This window comes from Panthera tigris, chromosome A3, assembly GCF_018350195.1.
Source record: "Panthera tigris isolate Pti1 chromosome A3, P.tigris_Pti1_mat1.1, whole genome shotgun sequence".
Taxonomy (NCBI): Eukaryota; Metazoa; Chordata; class Mammalia; order Carnivora; family Felidae; genus Panthera; species Panthera tigris.
In genome coordinates, this window is record NC_056662.1 from 24021826 (window position 1) to 24043068 (window position 21243).

The 21243-nt window shown below is 55.4% G+C and overlaps 1 protein-coding gene across 1 annotated transcript in view; it reads right to left on the reverse strand.

The window, feature by feature from the left end:
• The window catches only part of MYH7B (myosin heavy chain 7B), a 44868-nt gene that overhangs the window by 2416 nt on the left and 21209 nt on the right, over positions 1–21243 (reverse strand). Inside the window, exons 7-39 of the mRNA XM_042980545.1 lie at positions 19937–20043; positions 19607–19750; positions 19014–19170; positions 18675–18702; positions 17495–17591; positions 15243–15266; positions 14975–15067; positions 14826–14889; positions 13539–13637; positions 12931–13034; positions 12639–12777; positions 12214–12332; positions 11973–12122; positions 11628–11798; positions 10138–10317; positions 9914–10046; positions 9751–9827; positions 9222–9309; positions 8904–9021; positions 6977–7100; positions 6733–6869; positions 5728–5983; positions 4535–4777; positions 3707–3883; positions 3466–3611; positions 3034–3124; positions 2559–2948; positions 1605–1731; positions 1399–1517; positions 1111–1307; positions 617–966; positions 406–530; positions 188–303 (exon numbers count right to left, since the gene is read on the reverse strand). Coding sequence (XP_042836479.1) covers positions 188–303; positions 406–530; positions 617–966; positions 1111–1307; positions 1399–1517; positions 1605–1731; positions 2559–2948; positions 3034–3124; positions 3466–3611; positions 3707–3883; positions 4535–4777; positions 5728–5983; positions 6733–6869; positions 6977–7100; positions 8904–9021; positions 9222–9309; positions 9751–9827; positions 9914–10046; positions 10138–10317; positions 11628–11798; positions 11973–12122; positions 12214–12332; positions 12639–12777; positions 12931–13034; positions 13539–13637; positions 14826–14889; positions 14975–15067; positions 15243–15266; positions 17495–17591; positions 18675–18702; positions 19014–19170; positions 19607–19750; positions 19937–20043 — 4690 coding nt within the window. The remainder of the gene's footprint in view (positions 1–187; positions 304–405; positions 531–616; positions 967–1110; positions 1308–1398; positions 1518–1604; positions 1732–2558; positions 2949–3033; positions 3125–3465; positions 3612–3706; positions 3884–4534; positions 4778–5727; positions 5984–6732; positions 6870–6976; positions 7101–8903; positions 9022–9221; positions 9310–9750; positions 9828–9913; positions 10047–10137; positions 10318–11627; positions 11799–11972; positions 12123–12213; positions 12333–12638; positions 12778–12930; positions 13035–13538; positions 13638–14825; positions 14890–14974; positions 15068–15242; positions 15267–17494; positions 17592–18674; positions 18703–19013; positions 19171–19606; positions 19751–19936; positions 20044–21243) is intronic.

The window sequence follows — 21243 nt, forward strand, 5'->3', positions numbered from 1 at the left end:
AATAGTCCTGATCTTGAGAGAGGCCCAGGGGAGGGGCAAACAAGGTGCCTGTGCACACAGAGGGGCCTAGCCCACACTGCCTGTCTGCTTTTCTCCTGCCCTCAGTGGGGACAGGAGGGGTGTTAGCCTCAAGAGGAGGAGTGGATCCTGGGGTGGCAGAGGACAGGGTCGGCTCTGGCCGCCCTACCTCAAGTTAGTGCACTCTTCATCCTTCTCAGCCACTTTCCGGTCCACCTCAGCCTTGACCTGGGAGAGCTCCAGCTGGATCCTCAGAGTCTTGGTCTCCTCCAGCTCCAGGGCTCCCTGGAGCATGGGCATGGGGGCTGTGAGCGTGCATTGCAGGAGAGGGGAGGCCAGGGAAGCAGCAGGTCAGTGCCCACCCTGCCCCTGTGGCCAGTCCCTGACCTCAGCCTCCTCCAGTGCGGCCTGAAGCTCACTCTTCTCCCCTTCCAGAGCCTTTTTGGCTTTCTCCAGCTCCTGGATGCTCTTCCCGCTGAGGCTGACCTGGTCTGTGAGGTCACTGATTTCCTCTGCAGAATGAACAGGGCACCTCATTCACCCCTGATCCCAGGTGGCCCGAGCAGGGCACCCTCAGTAACCCCACAGCAGATCATACCCTGCAGGTTCTTATTCTCCCGCTTGAGCGTCTCCAGAGCCTCGAGCGCCTCCTCGTGGCTGTGGCGCAGCCGGAAGAGCTCAGTGCCCAGGCCACGGGCCTCCCTCTGGGCAGCCTCCAGCTCACGCTGTGTCTCCTCCTCCTGCCGCCGCCGTTCCTCCAGCGCCCGCTCCAAGTGCCGCTGCTTCTTGTCCAGTGCTGCAGCCGCCGAGGTGGCCCGCTCCAGCTCCAGGGTCACGTCCTCTGACTCTGTCTGCAGTCGTAGCTTGGCCTTCTCCAGTGATGAGCACTTGGCATGAGCAGCCTCCACTCCCTCCTCTGCCTCCTGCAGCCGCAGTGCCAGCTTCTTTCTAGGCCAAGGGAGCGGATAGTATCGACCGCATAGTCAAGGGAATCTGGCAGTAAGGTCCCCGTATTCCCCCCTCACCCCCTGAAAGCTCAGAGGCTCAGGCATCACCCCTTCATGGTGATGGCCAGGCTGCTAAGGCGCTCACTTGGCCTCCTCCAGCTCCTCCGTCCTCTGGATGGCGTCTGCCTCATACTTGCTCCGCCACTGGGCCACCTCAGCATTGGCTTTGGACAGCAGCCGCTGTAGCTCAGCCTGGGCCTCCGCCTCCTCCTCGTGCTGCTCCCGCAAGAGGTCACAATCATGCCGCAAAGCCTGCACAGCATGGGCCAGCGCGCTCTTGGCCTGCAAGGACCTCAGTGACCTCAGTATTGGGCCGGGCTGGTGGCCCCAGGGCCCACCCTGCCAGCCCTGTAGCAGCAGGTGGCCGGCCCACCTTGCTCTCCTCTTCCAGCTGCCTCCGCAGTTCTTCCAGGCTCTGGGTGGCCGAGGCCTTCCCCCGGCTCAGCTGGCTAATCAGAGACTCCTTCTCCTCTAGCAGGCGGCTCAGCTCCCCTGCGGGGCCGAGGGTGAGTGGCAGGTCAGGCGGGTGAGGGGCAGCGCCAAGGCCCCAGGGTGGCCCAGCCAAGCCCCCGGCCTCACCACTCTCAGTCTGCAGCCGCCCACGCTGATTGCTCGCATCTGCTAGCTGCCGCTGCAGCTCTTCCACCTTGATCTTGGCCTCACTCAGCTGATCCTCATAGGTCCGGCACAGCTTCTCGGCACTGGCCTGGGATCCAGGGTCAGGAGTCAGAACAAGTTTGTGAATCACAAGGCAGTGTCTGGAGCTGCCAATCAGGGCCAGGACCCCTGGACTGGGAACTAGAAGGCTAGACATGGGCCCGGGAATCAAAGGGAAAGCAGAGCCCCAAGTTCAGGGTCAGAGATTCTACTGCTGGACCTTGGCTTTAAAAGATGGGTGTCTGGGGGAACCTGGGTGGCTCAGTCGGTTAAGCGTCCGACTTCGGCTCAGGTCATGATCTTGCGGTCTGTGAATTCGAGCCCCGCATCGGGCTCTGTGCTGACAGCTCAGAGCCTGGAGCCTGTTTCAGATTCTGTGTCTCCCTCTCTCTCTGGCCCTCCCCCGTTCATGCTCTGTCTCTGTCTCAAAAATAAATGTTAAAAAAAATTTTTTTTTTAAAGATGGGTGTCAGAAGTGAGAGGGCCAGGATGAGGTTAGGATACTAGAGTCTGAAGTCAGTTGCAGACAGTGCTCATAAGTCAGCTGTCAGGATTAGGTGGTACAAAGGTCAGGGGTCAAGGTTGGGTGCCGGGATTCGGGACAGGACCAGTCAGGACAGAGGTCAAGGACTGAGAGGTTAGAATTAGATGCTGGGTCAAAAATGACCTGGAGTCAGGGCCCAGAGTTAGGAATCAGGGTTTGAGGTCAGGACCAGTGTGGGGTTGGGGATGGATGACTGATAAATAGGTCAGGGGTCAGGATCAGGTACAGGGTCAGGGGTAGGGTCAGTGCTGGAGTCAGGATCAGTTTAGAGTCTAGATGGGCATGGGATCAGAGCTCAGTCAGAATGCTAGACTCAGGAAGGAGGCAGACACCTTGCCACGGGCCAGAGTCTCAACATTGGCGCCCAGATCATCCACCTCCATGCGGAGCTCGCTTTTTTCCTTTTCTAGCTTCTGCCGCACCCGCTGCAGACTGTCCACTTGCTCGCCCAGTTCGGCCGCGCTCTCAGCCTGCTTGCGTCGCAGGGCAGCCACCGTGGCCTCGTGCCGCAGTGCCGCCTCCTCCAGCTCCCGCCGCAACCGGCCCAGCTCGGCCTCGCGCTTGCGGCAGCCCTCACGCTGCCCTGCGGACGCCCCGCCGGCCTCCTCCAGCCGCTCGCTCAGCTCCTCCAGCTCCCGGGCTGCCTCGGCTCGCTGCTTCTCCACGCGGGCCCGGGCTGCACGCTCCGCTTCCAGCTCCTCTTCCAGCTCCTCCGCCCGAGCCTGGGGACAGGCAGACGGCAGCAGTCACCTCTGCGTGCCTCTGGCCCTGGCCCTTCCCGCACTCCCCACCCCGTGCCCCACACACCTGCAGTTCCTTGATCTTCTTCTGTAGCTGTGCCCCAAGGAGCTGCTCATCCTCCACCCGCAGGGTCAGCTGACTCAACTCAGAGTCCTTCCTGGAGGTGGAGGGGGCGGTGAGCCAGCGCAAGTCCTCACTTCCATCAACTGCCTAGAGTCCCTTGGTCCTCCAGTCTCCCTCCTCCCCACCTGAGGCACCAAGCCCTCAGCGACCTCATCCCTGTGTTCCCTCTCAAACCACCCCCCACCAGAGCCTGGCTGGGACCGCTGGGGGCAAGGAAGGCAGGACACGACCACCTGCACCCGAGTGACTCCCATCTCAACCCTACACATTCAACGCCTGCAGTGAAGCAGAACTGACTGGAGGGTCCAGAGGGAGAACCGGGGTATAGGCTCAGGAGGCCGCCTGCCGGTCTGCCACCGCCCAGCCCATGCCTACTTCTTGAGCTTCTCCTCCAGCTCCTGCTTGTCCTGGGCAGCATCCGTCACCGACTCCTGCGTCAGCTTCAGGTCACCCTCAAGCTTGCGCTTTGCGCGCTCCGTGTCCATGCGCAGCTTCTTCTCTTGCTCCAGGGAGCACTCCAGCTATGGCGCAGGAGGGGTAGGCATGATCAGCCCCCAGGCGTGAGCCCCGCTGTCCCAGCGCCACCACACAGGCCCCTGCTGTGACCAGGACTCACATCTTCCACTTGCTGCTCCAGCCGGAGCTTGGCCTTGGCCAGTGCGCTCACGCGGTCCTCCTCGGCCTGTAGGTCACCCAGGGCCTGCTGGTGGGCCTCCTGCAATGCCTTCTTTTCCTTGGTCAGCCGGGCCACCGACTCGTCCAGTGCCGCCATCTCCTCTGTCAGGTTCTTCACCTGTGCCAGGGCCAGGGTCACCGTGAGGATGCCCCTCCCACACTCTGGTGCAAGGAGCCACCATGCCAGGTCACAGCAACCGCCCCTTCCAACTAGGGGGGGTCTTGGGCAAGTCGTTTCACTCTGAGCCTCAATTAGTAGTAGATGCCAGCTGCTTTCAGTATAACGGGTGTTCCAGACAGTCCTGGTTTCCCCTGTGAGCACCTGAGTGAGCCCTCTTTCCCTCCTGTATAATGAGTCAGTATTCCCGGCCCTGTGAACCACGTGGGGCTGTGCTAGGGGGTCAGGGGCAGAAGGGATCCAGAGGCACCCAGGGGATGCAGAGCCGGGAAAGGGGCTTCCTGCCCTCACGGGCCTTACCAGCCAGGATGGATGACAAAATACTGGCATTTGCTGAGCACCTGCTGTGCGCTAAGCCCTGTGCTGAGTGCAAGCAAAAGGTGGTCACACACTGAATCCTCAACCTAATGAGGGAAGTGCTGCTATTAACCCCACCTGACAGGAGGAAATGGGAGCCCACAGAGAGGAAGTGACCTGCCCTGGGCCACCCAGCAGGGGCGTCACAGAGCCCGCAGGGAGAGCAGCAGCTGCCTGGCCCCACGGCCAGCCCCCTGGCTCGGAGCCTTTCCCCCCACCTGGCCCAGACCATACCTTGTTCTCCGTGGCTTGCTTCTCCTTCTCGGCCTTGGCCAGTGTCAGCTCCAGGTCGTCGATGTCCTTCTTGAGCTCTGTGCACTCATCCTCCAGCTTGCGCCGGCGGGCGGCCAGGTCGGCATTCACCTCCTCCTCATCTTCCAGCCGCTCACTCAGCTCCTTCACCTTTGCCTCGAGCTGCACCTTGGACTTGATCAGCAAGTGGCAGCGCTCCTCAGCATCTGCCAAGTTTTCCTGCTCCTGGAGAGGGACATGGGGAATGGGACAGAGCCATGGCCAGGCAAACCAGCCGAGGGACACGAGGCCAGGCCCTGGAAAAAAAGTTCCATGCAAACGTGTGACACCCACGCTCAGCTGGGGACCAAGGAATGCCTATGACCTGCTCTTGGCCCCAAAGGGGCTCAGGTGTGCTGGGCTGGGGGCTCAGGGAAAGGGATGGGCAGGGGTAGAAGCAGCACCATCAAGAGGGGAACGTCAGACAGGCTGGGGCAACCCAGAGTGAGAAGCCCAAACAAGGGCTCTCAGAGAGCTCTGGGCTATGGCCTTCCAAGGGGACAGGCAGCTGTGCCGTGATTGGCTTGGGTATTCTCTCCCGCCTCACCAGCTCCTCACCCCTGCTTGCCCACTAGCAGGTGAGTTCTGTGACCACAGGCCTGACTTCCCACCAACGTGTCCTCAGAGCGACCGTGGGGCCTGGCACACAGGTGATACTCATAGTGTTTGCTGAAGGAAGGAATGACTCAGTGGACTTGGGAAGTTTCCAGACCCTTGATCCCTGCCCTCTGGCCATTACTGTTACGTGCCTGGGTACGTAATGTACCCTGGGTTTCCATGGCCCTTAACCAGAGAAGGGAGCATGGGTCTGTGTCAGGGACAGGAATGAAGGAGGGCCAAGGAGATGGGGCTCCACTGCAGCTTTAGCAGGAGGCCAAGGTAGCATGGGGCAGGAGCATCAGGACACGGGAACAGACTGACTCTGATAGGGGACAGTGAGCCCACAGTCTCTCATCTCATGGCATGTTTGAGACTCGGAAGAAAGATCCAGATCCTGAGCACCCGTATGACGCACCATGTCCACCCTGACCAGGGGTCTGGCTGTGTTTCCTCAAAGCAGCCTGGGGTTTTCTGGAGTGCCAGGGGCATAGGTCACCAATGGAAACCCTCCATCTCCCTTCTCCTCCCCTACTCACTGCCTGGAGCTGCAGGGCCAGGTCATTCTTCTCCTGGGTGACACTGACATGTGTCTCCTCCAGCTCCTGGCGCTTGGCCTCCGCAGTAGCCAGTGCCCCTCGCAGCCCCCGAAGCTCCGCCCGAAGGGCCGCCAGCTCTTCCTCGGCCTGCGCTGAGCGCAGCAATGGCTTCATCTTGAAAAAGAGCTTCATCCATGACCAATTCTTGACGGCATTGAAGGCGCGGATATTCCACTGGATGGTGAACAGGGCATCCCTGGGGAGGGGAAGCCACGGGTGGCCAGGAGGCCCAGTGCTGCCCCTCCACGGTAACAGCCCCGATGCTCCTGGGCACCTGCCCTGGGCTGGGCTCCGCACACGGTGAACGCTTCAGCATGTGATCTCAAGTGGATCTAATGCCTCTGCTTTATTGTGAGGTGGAGAGAGAGGCCCAAGATCAAATGGGTCTACCTCCAGGGTAAGGGCTCAGAAGCCCTAAATGTCCTGGTGGTCCTTGCAAGTGTCCTGAAGAAACCAGGAATGTACCCTGATATACTTGGAGCTCTGGGGTCACATGCCTGGGCTCACACCCCAGCTTCCCCACCACTAGCCAGCTGTGACTGGTTCTCGGACTCAGAGAGCAGCTCTGCTGATGAAGTATAATCACAGTGCCCGCCTCCTGAGGACTGTTTGGCACTTTAAGCAAGATCATGCAAGTAAAGCCTCTTGCCTGGGGCCTGGCACTTAAGAGTCTCGGGAAACACTGGTTGTCATTATTACCACTCTGAGTGGCCTGGAGTGAAGAGAAAGGTGATCTTATCCTGATTTTGAGGTGAGGAAATGGAAACTGGCAGTTGAGGGGGACAAGACAGGACCCTGCACCTTCAGAGACACCTAACCAGCCGCAGGGATAGTCTGACCCACATGAGAGACAATATCACAGGGTTGGAGAGCCTGGTGGTCCCGGCAGCCAGGATACTGTGGTCACACCCCTACCCCTGTCTGCTGCTCCCTCCCCACACACACCTGCCTCCAAGCAGGCGCTGATACTCAAGGCGCATGAGGCGGCCCCGGCTCCGTGCCTGTAGCAGCGTCAGAACCTTGGCCAGACGCTGGTCACGAAGCTCTTCCAGGATGCCTAGAAGCCCAGCCTTGAAGAACACCTGGGGTGGGGGAGGATGCACCAGGTGTAACCCCCAGCCACCTGCATGTGTCCTGTCCAGTGTGACTGCCCACCCCCGGGTCAGCCCTAAGTCCTATGTGCCCCGACCTTGGTGTGGCCAAACTGGTACTGGGTGTGGTCAATGTCCAACGAGCCCAGGAGCTTCTCCGTGGCCTTCCTGCTGTCCATGAAGGTGTCGTCTGGGATAGCACTGGGGTTCAGGATGCGGTACCTGGGAGAGCATGGGAGGGCTGCTGAGGAGGGGGCTGGGCAGGGGAGCAAGGGAATATTCGAAGGCCTCCCAGAGGCCACAGCAGAGGCTCCAGTGGGGGAGCATGGTGACACTGGGGATTGAGCACAGTCTGCTTACAAACCTTGGGTTGCATTTAAATGCATTCATTAATTAAGTTCTTTAAGAGATTGTAGTATTGGGTGCCTGGGTGGCTCAGTCGGTTGAGCATCTGACTCTTGATTTTGGCTCAGGTCATGAACTCATGGTTCCCGGGTTTGAGCACCAGGTCAGGCCCTCCACTGATAGTGCGGAGCCTGCTTGCGATCCTCTCTCTCTTTCTCTCTCTGCCCTTCCCCTGCTTGCACTCTCTCTCAATAAACTTAAAAGAGAGAGAGATTGTAGTATTTACAACAGGCATGCAACACTTTTATAATTTTTTAACTTACAATTTTTTGTAATTCATCTTATTTTTTTAGAAGGCAAAAAATATAAAGAAGGTGATATGGTATGGTGTATCAAAGCCTAAAGAACATTTGAGAGAGAGAATTCTAAACAAGAGCAAGGGTACCCAGCACATCCACTTCTGTGGGTCCAGGTGGCTGTGGCCATAGCATTAAGGTTAGAGAAACATGAAAGACCCCTCACCAGGGGCTGATAAACAAAGCACGGTTCACTAGACTCTGGGATACTATAGCCAGAACAAAAGGAATGATGCTGCATGCCGTTAATACATCTGTCCAAACTCACAGGACGTACACCGCCATGAGCAAACCCTAACGTAAACTATGGACTCTGGGTGACTCTCCTGTCCCCAGCCACTGTAACAAATGTCCCACTCTGGTGAGGGATGCTGATCATGGAGGAGGCTGGGGGGCGGGGGAAGCAAAGGCATATGGGAAATCTCTTTGTACCTTCCCCTCCATTTTGCTGTGAACCTAAAACTGCTCTTTAAAAAAGTCTTAATTAAAAGAAAAAAAAGGGGGATGGTGCAGACTTATGTCTGCTGATAAGGAGAATCTCTCTTACATGAAAAAACAAACTCACAAAACAAGGGTGGGCGGGGAGGAAGGAGGGAGAGCGAGCGAGCATGCACATGCGTGGAAGCACGCCAACTATATTTGTGCCAACATGCGTACGTCAGTGTGCATGACTACAGGTACTTCAGGGGAGGGGGGCTATGGACATGTGTAGCTGATAAAATCAAACATATAAAGGGAAGGGGGAAGGAGCTAACAGCACTGACTGGCGTTACACAAAGTCTAGTCTATGTGCCCCTCACTCAACTCCCAAATCCATATCCAGCTCCTGCCTGCCCCACTTCGACTTCTCCTCTCGAACCTCTGCTGAAGACATTTCAAACCTAACTTGGTCAAAGTGGAACTCAATCCACTATCCCTCCCCACTCCATAATATGGAAAAGCCCCATCTTGGTATCTCAGCACATCTACTCCCCAGTTGCTCAGGCCCCAAACCTGGGATCACCCTTGTCTTTTTCTTATTCCCTATCCAATCCATTAACATGGCCTACTGGCTACACCTCAAATACCCGAAGCCTGATGGCTACTCCCCTAGCCCACCCCTGTCTCAGTTACCACCATCTCCCATCGGGGTGCCAGCCCAGTCTCCATGTTCAGTGTTTGGAATCTCAGTCCTTGGAACCTTGATCCCTTTGGCTCTAAGTGTGTGCCCTTCCCATTCCCTCAGGCTGCTGCCTACACCCGAGGGAGGGCAAGGGGGAAGGTGGCTGTATAGGAGCAGGAAGGGGGGTGGTGGGAAACCAGGGCTGGGCAGGCAGACACCCACCGCTGCCGGAAGTCAGCATAGAGCAGCCTGTTGGGGAATCCTTGGCGACAGATCCGGATCCCCTCCAGAACCCCATTGCAGCGAAGCTGGTGTAACACTAAGAAGGCATCCATGACCCCTGGTTGTGGTGGAGGTTAAAGGGAAAGCTTAGAAGTCAATGGACACACCTTCATGCCCCAGAGAAAGACCAACAGCCCACATAGGGGCTTTCTTTGAGACCATGCAGGCCCTGAGGAGAGGGAAGACCCAGCTTCTAAGTCTGCCTTGTCCCCTCCCTCCAATGTCCTCACCCCACCAACCCAGCCCTGGGGTGACTACCTGGGGTCTTGTTCTCGTTGGGGACAATGCAACGGACAAAGTGGGGCTGTGTGGCCCGTAGGTTGGTCATCAGCTTGTTGAGGTTCTCCTGGGGGTGAGGAGAGGGGAGAAAGCACAAGAGGGGCAAGAAGCAGAATTGGAAACCATAGTGGATCAGCCTGCTGAGGACTGGTGAGCCAGGCGTCTAAGCATGCCTCTGCACATCTGTCCTTCCACTGTTCCTTGGGACCCTCTTCCCTCTTCTGTTTGACTGGGGCCCTGTCAGTCGCCTAAGTCTTCACTCCCCCATCCAATCGCCATGCCTCCCACAGGCCCCGTGGCTCCCACCCCATTCCCCCCCAAACCCTGCCCAGGCAGCGTGCGGACGGGAAGCAGCACAGACTTGCTGTGATGTTCACAAGAGAGGAGTTAAACATCACTGCAAGTCTTAACAGCCGCCCGCCCAGGGTGCAGGGGACAGAGCAGGGACCAGGGATGGGGCTGGAGACTGGCAGGTGAGGGCCTGCATGGGGCCCCGACTGGGCCTCACCTTGTGCAGCTGGGACACCGTCTGGAAAGATGCTGCCTTCTTACGCTTCTCTTTCACCCCAGACTTGGGGGGCTCGGCTAGGAGAGACATGGGACCAGTCACTCCGGGGGACGTCACTCCGTGAGTGCCCTATAGAATGGTGACCTTGTCCCTCTGTACTCACTGGAGCAGGACCCTGCATAGTTCTCATAGAGGGTGGCTAAGAGCTTGTTCTGCGACTTTTGGAAGATAGGGACCACAGTCTCATTTAGCGGATCTTTGTTTTTCTCCAGCCAGCCCACAATGCTGTAAGGCACCTGGCAGAGACCAGACAGGTGCTGAGCAAGGTTGGGGAACCAGGAGAAGGGAAGAAGCGGGTCAAGGGTTGGGATTCCAACAGGCACCTACCACGCCCGCATAGTGGACCACCTCAAAGTGGGCCTGGTATTTGCGCTTCTTGTCAGGCCGTGGCTGCTGGAAATTGGGTGACTTTCCTGCATGGTTATCATAGAGCTTGGCCCGGAAGCTGGCGTCTGAGGCCTTGGGGAACATGCACTCCTCCTCCAGGATGGACAGGATGCCCAGTGGCTGGGGACAGGGAACAAGTTTGAAGGGCCATCATCAAGCCAGCCCATCCTGACTGGGCCAGATCCCATATCTTGGAACCCCTCCTTCTGGAAGCCTTCCCAGTCCCCCAACTTCAGCCATTGCTGGGAGGGACAGAAACCAGATGGGTACCCAGGAGTCCTGTCTTCCAAAAGAGAAGTTTGTTTCTTGGCTTTGAACTCCCTTCGCATGATTTGCAGCTCTGGGTCATCCTCTTTGCTCACAGGTGCACAAACTCAAACTGGAATCTCTGTACCCACCCACCTCCTGATGTCTGTAGTCTGTCTGTCTGTCTGTCTGTGTATCTGTCTCTCTCTCTCTCTCTCTCTCTCTCACACACACACACACAATAAAAGGCGGAAAAAAGGCGGCTGAGTTCAAATTTTGGCTTCCTCACTTACTAGCAGGGAGGCCCTTAGACCTCAATTTCCTAACCTACTAAGTGTTGAAATGAATACTTTCAGTGCTGATCTCACAGCAAAAACTGTTGACCACCCAACTATGCAAAAGCAGGACACAGAAATGCATAAAAATCACCTGCTGCATGAACTCTTGTGGCTTCTTCAGCAATGTTCAATGTTAAAAATACATTTTCAGAGAACAAGATGGGATATGAGTCTGAGTCTATAAAAGAAAATGCACGTCCAGGATAAAGGGTTTGGAGGCAACTTAACCAAAGTGCCAAGATACAGGCTGTAGTAGGGTTAGGGGGCAAATATATAATTTTTTTCCCTTTACTGCTGAGTTTTCAGATTTTCTTTGATTTTTCTTTCTTGCAGTCTTTGTACAACAGGGAAATAGATACAATCAATCAAATAAATTAGCAGACATACTCTCCCCTGCCTACCCCAGGCAGGTCCGGTGAGATTGTGGCTGCAGTAGGCCCTCATGAACTGCAAAATCGTGTGTGCCCGGGATGAGCACTGGGTGTTGTATGGAAACCAATTTGACAGTAAATTTCATATATTAAAAAAAAAAAAAAAAAAAAAAAAAAATCGTGTGTGCCCATGATAGGCTGTTGGCCACAGTGCTGGGTGCACACTCACGTACCCACCAACACACATTCACACAACCTCCAACAAATCTATTCACACCCATGCATGCGCTGCCATTCACACACACGAACAGAGACACAGAGCCACACTCACATACGCAAGCTCACATGGATGCACCACTGCACACATACACGGGTGCTTGCACACGCTCGCTCACAAGCCGGCACACGCTCATTCTTGCTCACTTGCCACACCCCCATCCCCCTCCCCTTGCAGTGGTCTTGCTCTAGGCCCCACCTTCTCAATGAGGTCAATGCAGGGTTGCAGGTCCAGGCCGAAGTCGATGAAGACCCAGTCGATGCCCTCCCGTTTGTACTCCTCCTGCTCCAGCACGAACATGTGCTGGTTGAAGAACTGCTGGAGCTTCTCATTGGTGAAGTTGATGCACAGCTGCTCAAAGCTGTTGAACTATAGAGGGAGGTGCCAGGCTCATCAGATACACACGGGCAGACCCATGGAGGAACGGGGATGTGCGCGACTTCACCGCCACCTCCAGGCAGAGTCCCGGGGCTCTGGCCCCCACCCACCCATGGTCCTCTGCCTTGGAGAGAACAGAGCCCAGGGGTGTGGGCCCGCTCTCACCTCAAAGATCTCAAAACCAGCGATGTCCAGGACCCCAATGAAGAACTGACGGGGCAGCTTGGTGTCCAGGGTCTGGTTGATCCGTGACACCAGCCACCGGAACAGCCGGTCATAAGTGGCCTTGGCCAGAGCCCCCACGGCAAACACCACCTGGAGGTGTGGAGAGGCTGGGCTGGGACCTGGCAAGGAGGGTACCCTGCTCCACTGTCTCCAGGTGAGCCCTGGCCTGCAAACAGCTCACCTGCTCCACACTCTGGCCCTTGGTCACGTACTCGTTCCCCACACGCACTCGGGGGTGCAGAAGGCCTTTAAGGAGGTCCCCACTGCTGACCCCCATCAGGTAGGCAGCCTTGTCAGCACCTGGCAGGGCACACAGCAGGGGGGCAGTAAAGGAGGAGGAGGGCAAGAATACGGGCACCTGGGGGTGCTACTGGTCTCTGCCTGGAGTTAGAAGAGGGAGGCAGGGAGAGGTTGAGTTCAGGGCAGGCAAACTGTACGGCTCAGAAGGGTGAGGGTCCGGGATTGAGAAATCAGGGGTTACAATCAAGACCAGGTAAGACTTAAATCAAAGGCTGTGGACAAGGGTTAAGGTTAACGGTCATGAACAGGACACTAGAATCAGGGTCAAGATGATAACCAGGTCAGGCCAGGGTCAGGCCCCCTCACTTTCAGTGCCGTCAGCCTCAGCCTGTTCCTCCCGCTGCTTCTGCTTGAACTTCATGTTGCCGAAGTGCAGGAGGGCCCCCACGATCTTATAGCAGGCACACTTCTCATCCACGCTGAAGCCCAGGATGTCCATGGCATGCTGTGGCAGGGGACAGAAGGATCAGAGAAATCTGGGCTCCTCTAGGGGCCAGCTGAGCTAAGGGCACTGGAATTGCTCCCTGACCTCCCCCCAGCCTCACACATCCTCACACTGCAGGCGCCCCGACCCGCCTCTCTCCCACCAGAGACCTACATCAGTGGCCATGAGCTCCTCGCCGTCATTCATGTTGTCCACAGTGATGACACCCTGGCTGCAGAAGTGGTAGTCATAGGGGTTCATCGACAGAAGCAGCATATCTGGGAGACATGCGGAGAAGCACGGTGGGTTTGGCTGCATTCACCCAGTGATTCTCCTTCCCTCCCATCCCAGCATGGAAGGTTCTAGGGGCCACCCAGGCAGGGGACTCTAGGGCCCTCCCAGGACTTCTGTGTAGCTGAGTTTCTCACCCCCTCCCCCAGGCCTGTGGCTTTTCTTTCTTTATGGTTCTCTGAGGAATGAGCCCAGTCACTATGCAGGGTGCTAGGGCACAGGGAAAACCACACTCTGTCCTTGAGGGGCTTGTAAGAGTGCATAGCTGGGCCTATACAGAGCCACTGCTTCCCCCTTGGTGCTGGATGGGGCCTCTCCAGTCTCAGGACAGAATGAGGGACAACCTTGCCAGGGCCATGACACTAGGGGCCTATTCTCCAGTACAAGGAGAGAGCTCAGCAGTAACTAGGAGTCCCAGCTAAGGAGTGGAGGGGCAGTCCCACCCAGCCCCGTGGGCTCTGACTCCCCTTTCATCCACCCCTGGCCCTCACCCTGCAGCTCTGGCTTCTTCCCCGAGAGGATCTGGTAGTAGACATGGTAACCACGCTCACCAGGCAGCTGGAAGATCACTCGCGACTTCTCCAGGAGATCTGGGGAAAAGAGGGGCACTAGCCTACCTTCTGCCTGTACCTCCCCAGAGTGGGTCACCCCAATAGAGCTGAAGGGGTGGGGGAAGTTGTCTCAGGGGTGTGTAGAGAGGCACTGTATCCACACACATGCCAACACGTACTGAAAAGTGTCTATCACGCAGGTGTCACAGGGTGGGGGTGTGTGTGTCTGCAGGTCTGCATGTCTATGGGCAGGGGTCTTCATATGTCCTTCTTTCATCTATGCTTTCATCCCTTCATCCACAGACCACACTGCTTCCCTCCAGAGCAGAGCTAGCATGTCAGTGTGTGGGTGAAGCGGAGTTTCCATGTGTTTGCAAAGGAATGAGTCAAGGAGTGAATTACAACATTCTCTGGTCATCACATGTCTGTGCTTATCCATCGGGATCTGGTGATGCATCCCAAGGTGGGGAGTGGTCAGTGTAGGGGCCTCTCTGTGCATGCAGCCTGGGCCCTGGTGTCTGTGCAGTGGGGCTGGGCCAGGTGGGATGGGCAAAAAGTGGGAGGGCAGGCTTCCAGGGAGGATGGGGTGGTGTGGGGGGTGGTCACAGGCCTGCCCTATTGGAGGCCAGAGAAAGAACTGAGGTGGGGTAAGGATCCAATCACAAGGAGCCTGGCTGGCCCAACAAGGATTCGGGTCTCCATCCTAAGGTAACAGGGGGCACCTGGGTGGCGGTTAAGTGTCCGACTCTTGATTTTGGCTCAGGTCATGATCTCACGGTTCGTGAGTTTGAGCCCCACATTGGGCTCTATGCTGGCAGCAGAGCCTGCTTGGGATTCTCTTTCTCTCCCTCTCTCTCTCTGCTCCTCCCCTGCTCCCATTCCCTCTCTTTCTCTCTCCCTCCCTCTCTCAAGATAAATAGTTTAAAAATAAAAAATAAAGATCAGGTAATGGGATCTACAAATGGTTTTTAAACAGAAACATAATGTGGTCAAATTCGTATCTGAGAAAATATCACTCTGGCTGGGAAGATCAAGCAGAGGAATGGAGGCTCAGAGACCATAGTGGATGGAATGTTGCAGGGGACAGTAAGGTGGTAGGGGCTGGGCGGTGGCCAGGGGATGGAGAGAAGTGCCTGGAACAGGTGGTAGCCCCAAAGATTTGAGGATGGATGCTCAGTCAGAGCAGAAAGGCGCAAGCCTCTGTTCCCCACCCTCCCCTTGACTCACAGCTGTCAATATCTGCAGATGCCAGCTTCCCAGAGGGACCAAAGTGAATGCGGATGAATTTGCCCTGTGGGCAGAGGAGCAGCGTCAGTCAGGGCCCTTTACCTCCCTGCTGCCCATCCCCACCCACCTCTCCCACCATGGCCACTCACAAAGCGGGATGAGTTGTCATTCCGCAGGGTCTTGGCGTTGCCAAAAGCCTCCATGGCAGGATTGGCCTCGATGATTTGATCCTCGAGGGTGCCCTGGTGACAACAGGATGACGGGTCTGTCAGTCCTGGTGCTACCAACTAGGAGACCAGGGTACCTGATGGTCCTGTGTATCAGCGAATCCTGGACCACCTCTGGTGGGGAAAGGGAAGGGACCTCCCAGGGCTCATTACTATTGTCTGCCCCCACTAGCACTGGCCCCACACTTACCCCAGTCTTTGTGGCCAGAAATTGCTGGAGAGAGAAGGAAGATGCCATTAGAAACTATGAGGTCTCGCCAGGCTAGGGGAGGGTGGCAGTGGTTAGCAGGACAGACTGTTAGACACCCAAACATGTAGCCCCCAACCCCACTCCCCATGCCCAACCCTGTCAGCACTGTTAGAAGGAGAAATGCTAGAAAGTGGGAGCAAGCCTGGCCCTAATCAGGCACCTGAGGCAAGGGGCTATGTCTCGGGGTCTCCTACTGGCAGCCCTTCCCCTCCTCCAGCTGTCTCTGGCCTCTTCCATGTGCCTCCCCCTCCCATATCTCCCATATCCGGTGGCCCCTCCCCCTAAACCCTGGAGCTTCCTGACTAAAGTCTACTCCTCTTCAGACCCCAGCTCAAATGTCCCTTCCTCAGGAAGGTGTCCCTGATGCTCTGAGGCTAGAAGAGCCCTCTTTCTGATCGACCCTTTTTACCCCTCACCTCCCACTGTGAGAGCCCTTCTTTACACTTCTCCATTGTACTGTGATGGGCTGCACCTTGACTATACAGCTGATAGACAAAATAGCCCTGTCAGGCGCATATTATTAGCCTTAATTTGCAAATGAGGAAACTAAGAGCAGGGAAGTGATCTCCAGGCCACATGGTGAGGGGCAGAGCAGGAACTGAGCCCAGGCATCCTGCCTCCCATGACACCACAGACACCATATGTCTCATCTAGAGGGACTTGCTGAATTGAGGAGGTTTCCCTCTCTTACTCTTCTAGCCTCATCCTTGTCTCTCCTCTGTGTCCTTTTCCTTCCCTTCCCCACCCTGGCTCCCTACAGCCTGGGAAGAAAGGGAGAGAAAGGAAGGAATGGATTCTAGAGTGACAGGTGCCAGGCCACCAGGGGACTTTGGTTATTCGCTCACCTCCAGGGAGCCCAAGACTTAAAAATCCCCCCAGAGACACTGTTAGAGGGATGGAGGCAGGAGGGAAATGGCAAGAGCCCCTCCCACTGAGTTCCACCCCACACACTCAGGTCCAGGCCTTTTGAACAGGGCTCTCTACGGCAGATGTGGTCAAATTTGGGGCCAAGGGGAGGGGGGCTAAGGCTTTGAAGTTCCAGCATCCATAGACCCTGTGAGCCAGCCTTTCTTTCTACCTGTCTTGCCTGACACCCCACATACACTCCACCATGCAGGGCTCCTTCCTGCCCCGCCCTTCTTAGCTGCACCCCTGCCAGCTCTGGCCCTCTCCCTGCCCTCCGTTCCTGTTACTGGACCAAGCCCCAACTTTCTGCAGCATCCTCAGAGACACTGTGGGGGTTCAAAAATGGGGTAGGGAAGAGAGGGAGCAAAAAGCGCCAAAAAGTCAACAGCAAAAACAAAACAACTACCACAACAACAAAAAACAAAACTGAAAGGGAAAAAAAAGAAAGAAAAAAGCCACACAAGAAAATCAAATGGGGGAAAAAGAAAAAATAAAAACAACTTTAAATGGAAAAAAAGAAAAGAAAAAGAAGAAAGAAAAATGCCCCAGAATAAAGCAAGGCTTAAGAGGACCAGGGGTGGGGGCTGTGTAGAAGGTGGCTTAGGGCTTCTGGAAAGAAAAGACAGTCCATTTTGGGGTGGAGGGACACACATAGAGCTCTGAACAGCTGGTCTTGGGGGCTAGGAATGGATGTAATACTTGGAGAACAAAAACAAAACAAAACATTGGTCCCCCACTGTTTCAGAAATTTCAAAAATCCGTACAGAAATCACAGGGTGAGAAATTGCCCCCTAACTCTGGGTGTTAGGAATGCCAAATGCTGTTGGCTCTGGTTAAACTCCATATAAGCCTGCTTTTTGATTGACAGCAGGTAACGATGTCTTTGCTGCACAAAAACCAAGAAAAAAAATCACTTCATAGTAAAAGCTTGTTTGGTAAACTTTTTCAAGATATGAAGGTCATGATGGAAAGGAAAATTATATAAAGCGTTTAGGAATAGCTGTGGTCCCACCCCTGTGTGTTACAGATAGAAACGCTGAGGCAGGCCCAGAATTGGGTCACACGATGTGGAAGGGCAGTCACAGCCTTTCTCTTGGTCAAGCCTTGCTCAGGCCAGAGTCCGCCACCAGGGTGGGAGGCTCAGGCAGGGCTAGAGGCTCTGGGGAATCAACTTTTTTAAAAGGAATTAAAAAAAAAAAAAAAAAAGAAGAAGAAGAAGAAGAAGAGAAAGAAAAGAAAAACAGTGAGAAGCAGTGGGGAGCAGAGCCCGCATGGGCGAGTCTTACGGCCTTCTTGCCCGGCCCATCTCCCAGGGCAGCGACGATGGCAAAGTACTGAATGACCCTCTTGGTGTTAACCGTCTTACCGGCCCCCGACTCTCCGCTTAGACGATACAAACATGAGTCACCAAAGCCCATCTGGTCACCTTAATTCCTCCCATCCCCCAACACCCCACCCCTCAAGCAAGGCTACTCTGTCTCCCCCCCACACCCAGCTCCCAACTCAGGACCCCCAACCCAACATTCTCCAGAAGAGATCAACCCTCAGAGGTGCTGGGTTGTGTAAAAGCAAGCCAGCATAGAACATCCCTGTGAGATGAGAACACGTATGATGATGTCACTGTCTACTGAGCACTAATTTCATGCCAGATACCAGGCCAAGTGCTTTACCTATATTGGCTCATTTAAGCCTTAGAAACCCTGTAAAGCAAGCACTACTATCACCCCCATTTTAGGGGTAAGGAAATGGGACTCAGGGAAGTCACATAAATGTCCCTGGTGTGTGCCAGGCACATATGTTAACTCACTAACTCCTTAAAGCTCTGTATGATAAGTAAGTAGGATTGTTCTGCCTTTGTTGATGAGACTCAGGGGCCCAAGGGTACCAACAGAAAGTGGATATGTAAGAACTTGAACCCAGGTCCTTCTGGTTTTAAAGGCCTTGCTTTTAACCATCAGGCTGCACTGACACACACACACACACACACACACACACACACACACACACTCATACACAATGTCCATATTGGCTTGGCTGGACATGAACTTGGACATGAACTCTACCACTTTCCCGGGGGGGCAAATGAAACATCAAAATAAGATTCAGAAATAAGGAGACTGTAAGAAAGAAAGGGAAAGTAATCTCCTCCCTCCCCTTGAGCCAGAATCATAATTCCCCAAAGATTAAGGTGGGAGAAGATTCCAGGTCCTGGGGAGAGGGACTATCAGGGCTGGTGATCACTCTGGTGTTTGGGTATCCCTTCCCTGTCCACCACCCCATAATGCATCTGCCCAGAATAGGGGCAGAGAAAATGCTCTAATTTAGCTTCAGAAGGATACCAGATCCAGGTGGTAAAAGCCCTACCCTAAGCACTTTGGACTCAACTCTGGGAAATGATTTTAGTTCCACTCCCCTCCTTCCAGGTGGTCAGCATTTCCCACCACACCCCCAGAGCCCCACACTCACGTGATCAGCATGGACTGGTTCTCTCGGTCTGGAGGAAGGGGGAAGAGATAGACAAGTTAGCCAAGGTGAGAAACCAGTCAGTCAGGAGTAGAACACTTTGGGTATCTGTGGCACTGGGGCAACCCCTCCACCACCCAGGGCCAGAAATGGGAAGGACGAGGTGGGATCATCCAGACAGTGGTCGGCTCCCACTTCGAGAGACAGAATGCTACGCTAGAGTGTCCAGCAGCATCAAAAGGAAAGCAGTGCAAGTGGAGGGAAAGGGGTCCTTTTACAGAGGCCTCCCTGGAGCAGGGGTGGAGGTCTTAGGTGAGGGAGAGGAGTCAAGGCGGCTCTTACTGCGCAGCATGTCATTGTAGGCATTATCTGCCACTGCATATATGTGGGGTGGGGCCTCCGAGCGGCGCTTTCCCTTGTAAGCAGCCACCACGGAGGCCGTGTAGACCGGGAGCCATTTGTAGGGGTTGATGGTGACACAGAAGAGGCCCGAGTATGTCTGAGGAGAGATTATAAAATGGGTTATTGAAGGCCAAGTTCCCATCCTCAATCCCCAGCCCTCACGAAACCGTGACCCTTGCAATATTCCCCAAGGAATCACTTAAAGTGCCCTGCCATACGCTCTGTGGCTGTCCTACCCGCCCCAGCCCTTACTCCGGCCTGCAGCCCGTAGCCCCACCTCCACATTGCCAAGCCCAAGCGTCTAGCTGCAGCTCCGCCCCTACACTCTGGTAGCCGAACCTCCTCTAGCCCCGCCCCAGCCCGGGGCCCCGCCTTCACAGCGACAAGACCTCACGCTGTCCCACCTCTAGCCCTGCTCCTTGCTCCTCCCCCCCCTCCCCGCCCACTCCCCACCGTGCAGTAGCGCTTCCCCTAGCCCCGCCCCTGCCTCTTTGGCCCCACCCCCACCGAACCCAGCCTGGCCCGTGGCTCACGTAGATCATCCAGCGAGCATAACGCTGGCGCAGGTTGTGTAGCACCGCTGCCTCGTTGAGGTGCGTCATCATGGCCATGTCCTCCAGCAAGTCGAAGCGAGGCGGGTTCATGGGCTGCAGCTCTGCTTCGCGCACTAGCAGCATCTGTCCGGGAGACCGTATCATAGGAGACCTTAACGTGGGGTGAGGTGGTAGGCGGGCAGCAGCTGACTGACCTCTGACCTCAGTCTCTTATGCCGGTGCCCTCCCAGACCCCTTTTTTCATCCAGTGCGCCAGCGAGCTGCACCCGAGGGGGCAGAGGAGATAATCCCGGAAGAGGGGAGCCAAACCTTCTGGTCTTTGGTCTCCACATTGACTCTGCCCCCAGTTGCCTCCGACTTGATCTCGGCCTCCACGTAGGCATCCTGTTCATCAGGTACCCAGACCCTCTTCCTCCCTGGTTGGGGGAGAGGAGTGGGGCTTTGAGAAAGGCTGAGGCACATCGAACTGGGGTTCCCAAGCCTTGTCCATAAACCTCTGCCCCTCCCATGAGCCCCTGTCAGGATGCAGGAGTACACAAAGATCCTTCCAGACCCAGGATCCTGGAAGGGCAAAGCTGGGAGGGTCCATAGGCACCTTGTCAGAGGATTCCCTGACTGAGGTAATAGGCCCTCACCACCCTGGATTACATACTTGGGTTCAGATTCCTGCTTTTGCCATATCTACCCTGCAAGTTCGGGGAAAACTCTCATTCCCTCTGGGCCTGTTCCCTCAAAGGCAAAATGTTACGGGCATCTCCTGATGGAGAAGGCCTCAAAATCAGGCACATAATTCTCAGGGGAGCTCTGCCTCCCCCATTTCGCTGAAGACCCAAACCCACTTCTCCTAATTCTGTGGCTTGTGTTCCTTCTTGCCTGGTCAGCTGGTCCCACAACTTCAGGGAGCCCATATCTCATGGTGGTTAAAGGCATGGACTCAGATAGCAGACCACCAGGTTCTGTTTCCTGTCCTGCCACTACTAGCCAAGTGCCTTACTCAGGACCAGCTACATAACTCTCAGTCCCCAGTATTACAATGCAGCACCCCTGTTAAAAAATCATTAAACACTGGGGCCCCTGGGTGGCTCAGTCGGTTAAGCATCCAACTTTGGCTCAGGTCATGATCTCACCGTTCCATGGGCTCAAAACCCTGCACCAGGCCCTGTGCTGACAGCTCAGAGCCTGGAGCCTGCTTCTGATTCTGTGTCTCCCTCGCTCTCTGCCCCTCCCCCACCCACACATGCTTTCTCAAAAGCAAACATTAAAAACAAGTTTTTAAATCATTAAACATTTCAATATGGTGAGAGCTGAGTGTTAAACACAAAGACCCTTCTGAGGTGATGCCCTGTGCAACTGCAGAGGTTGCACACCCATGAAACTGGCCTTGGCCCTGGTCCCCAGCTCCCAGGTTATTGAGATGATGCATGGAAAGTCATTCACTCTGGGCCTGGCACAAAATAAGCACTTGATACACATTGCCTATTGTTATTATTGTCCTATGAGCAAACTAGGTCATAAATAGTAGTCTTTATTCCTGTCTTTGGCTTTAGCTCTATGGAAAACACTAAAAATAACTCCAGCACAGGTTTTACGGACACCAGCCTGCATACTAATCACTC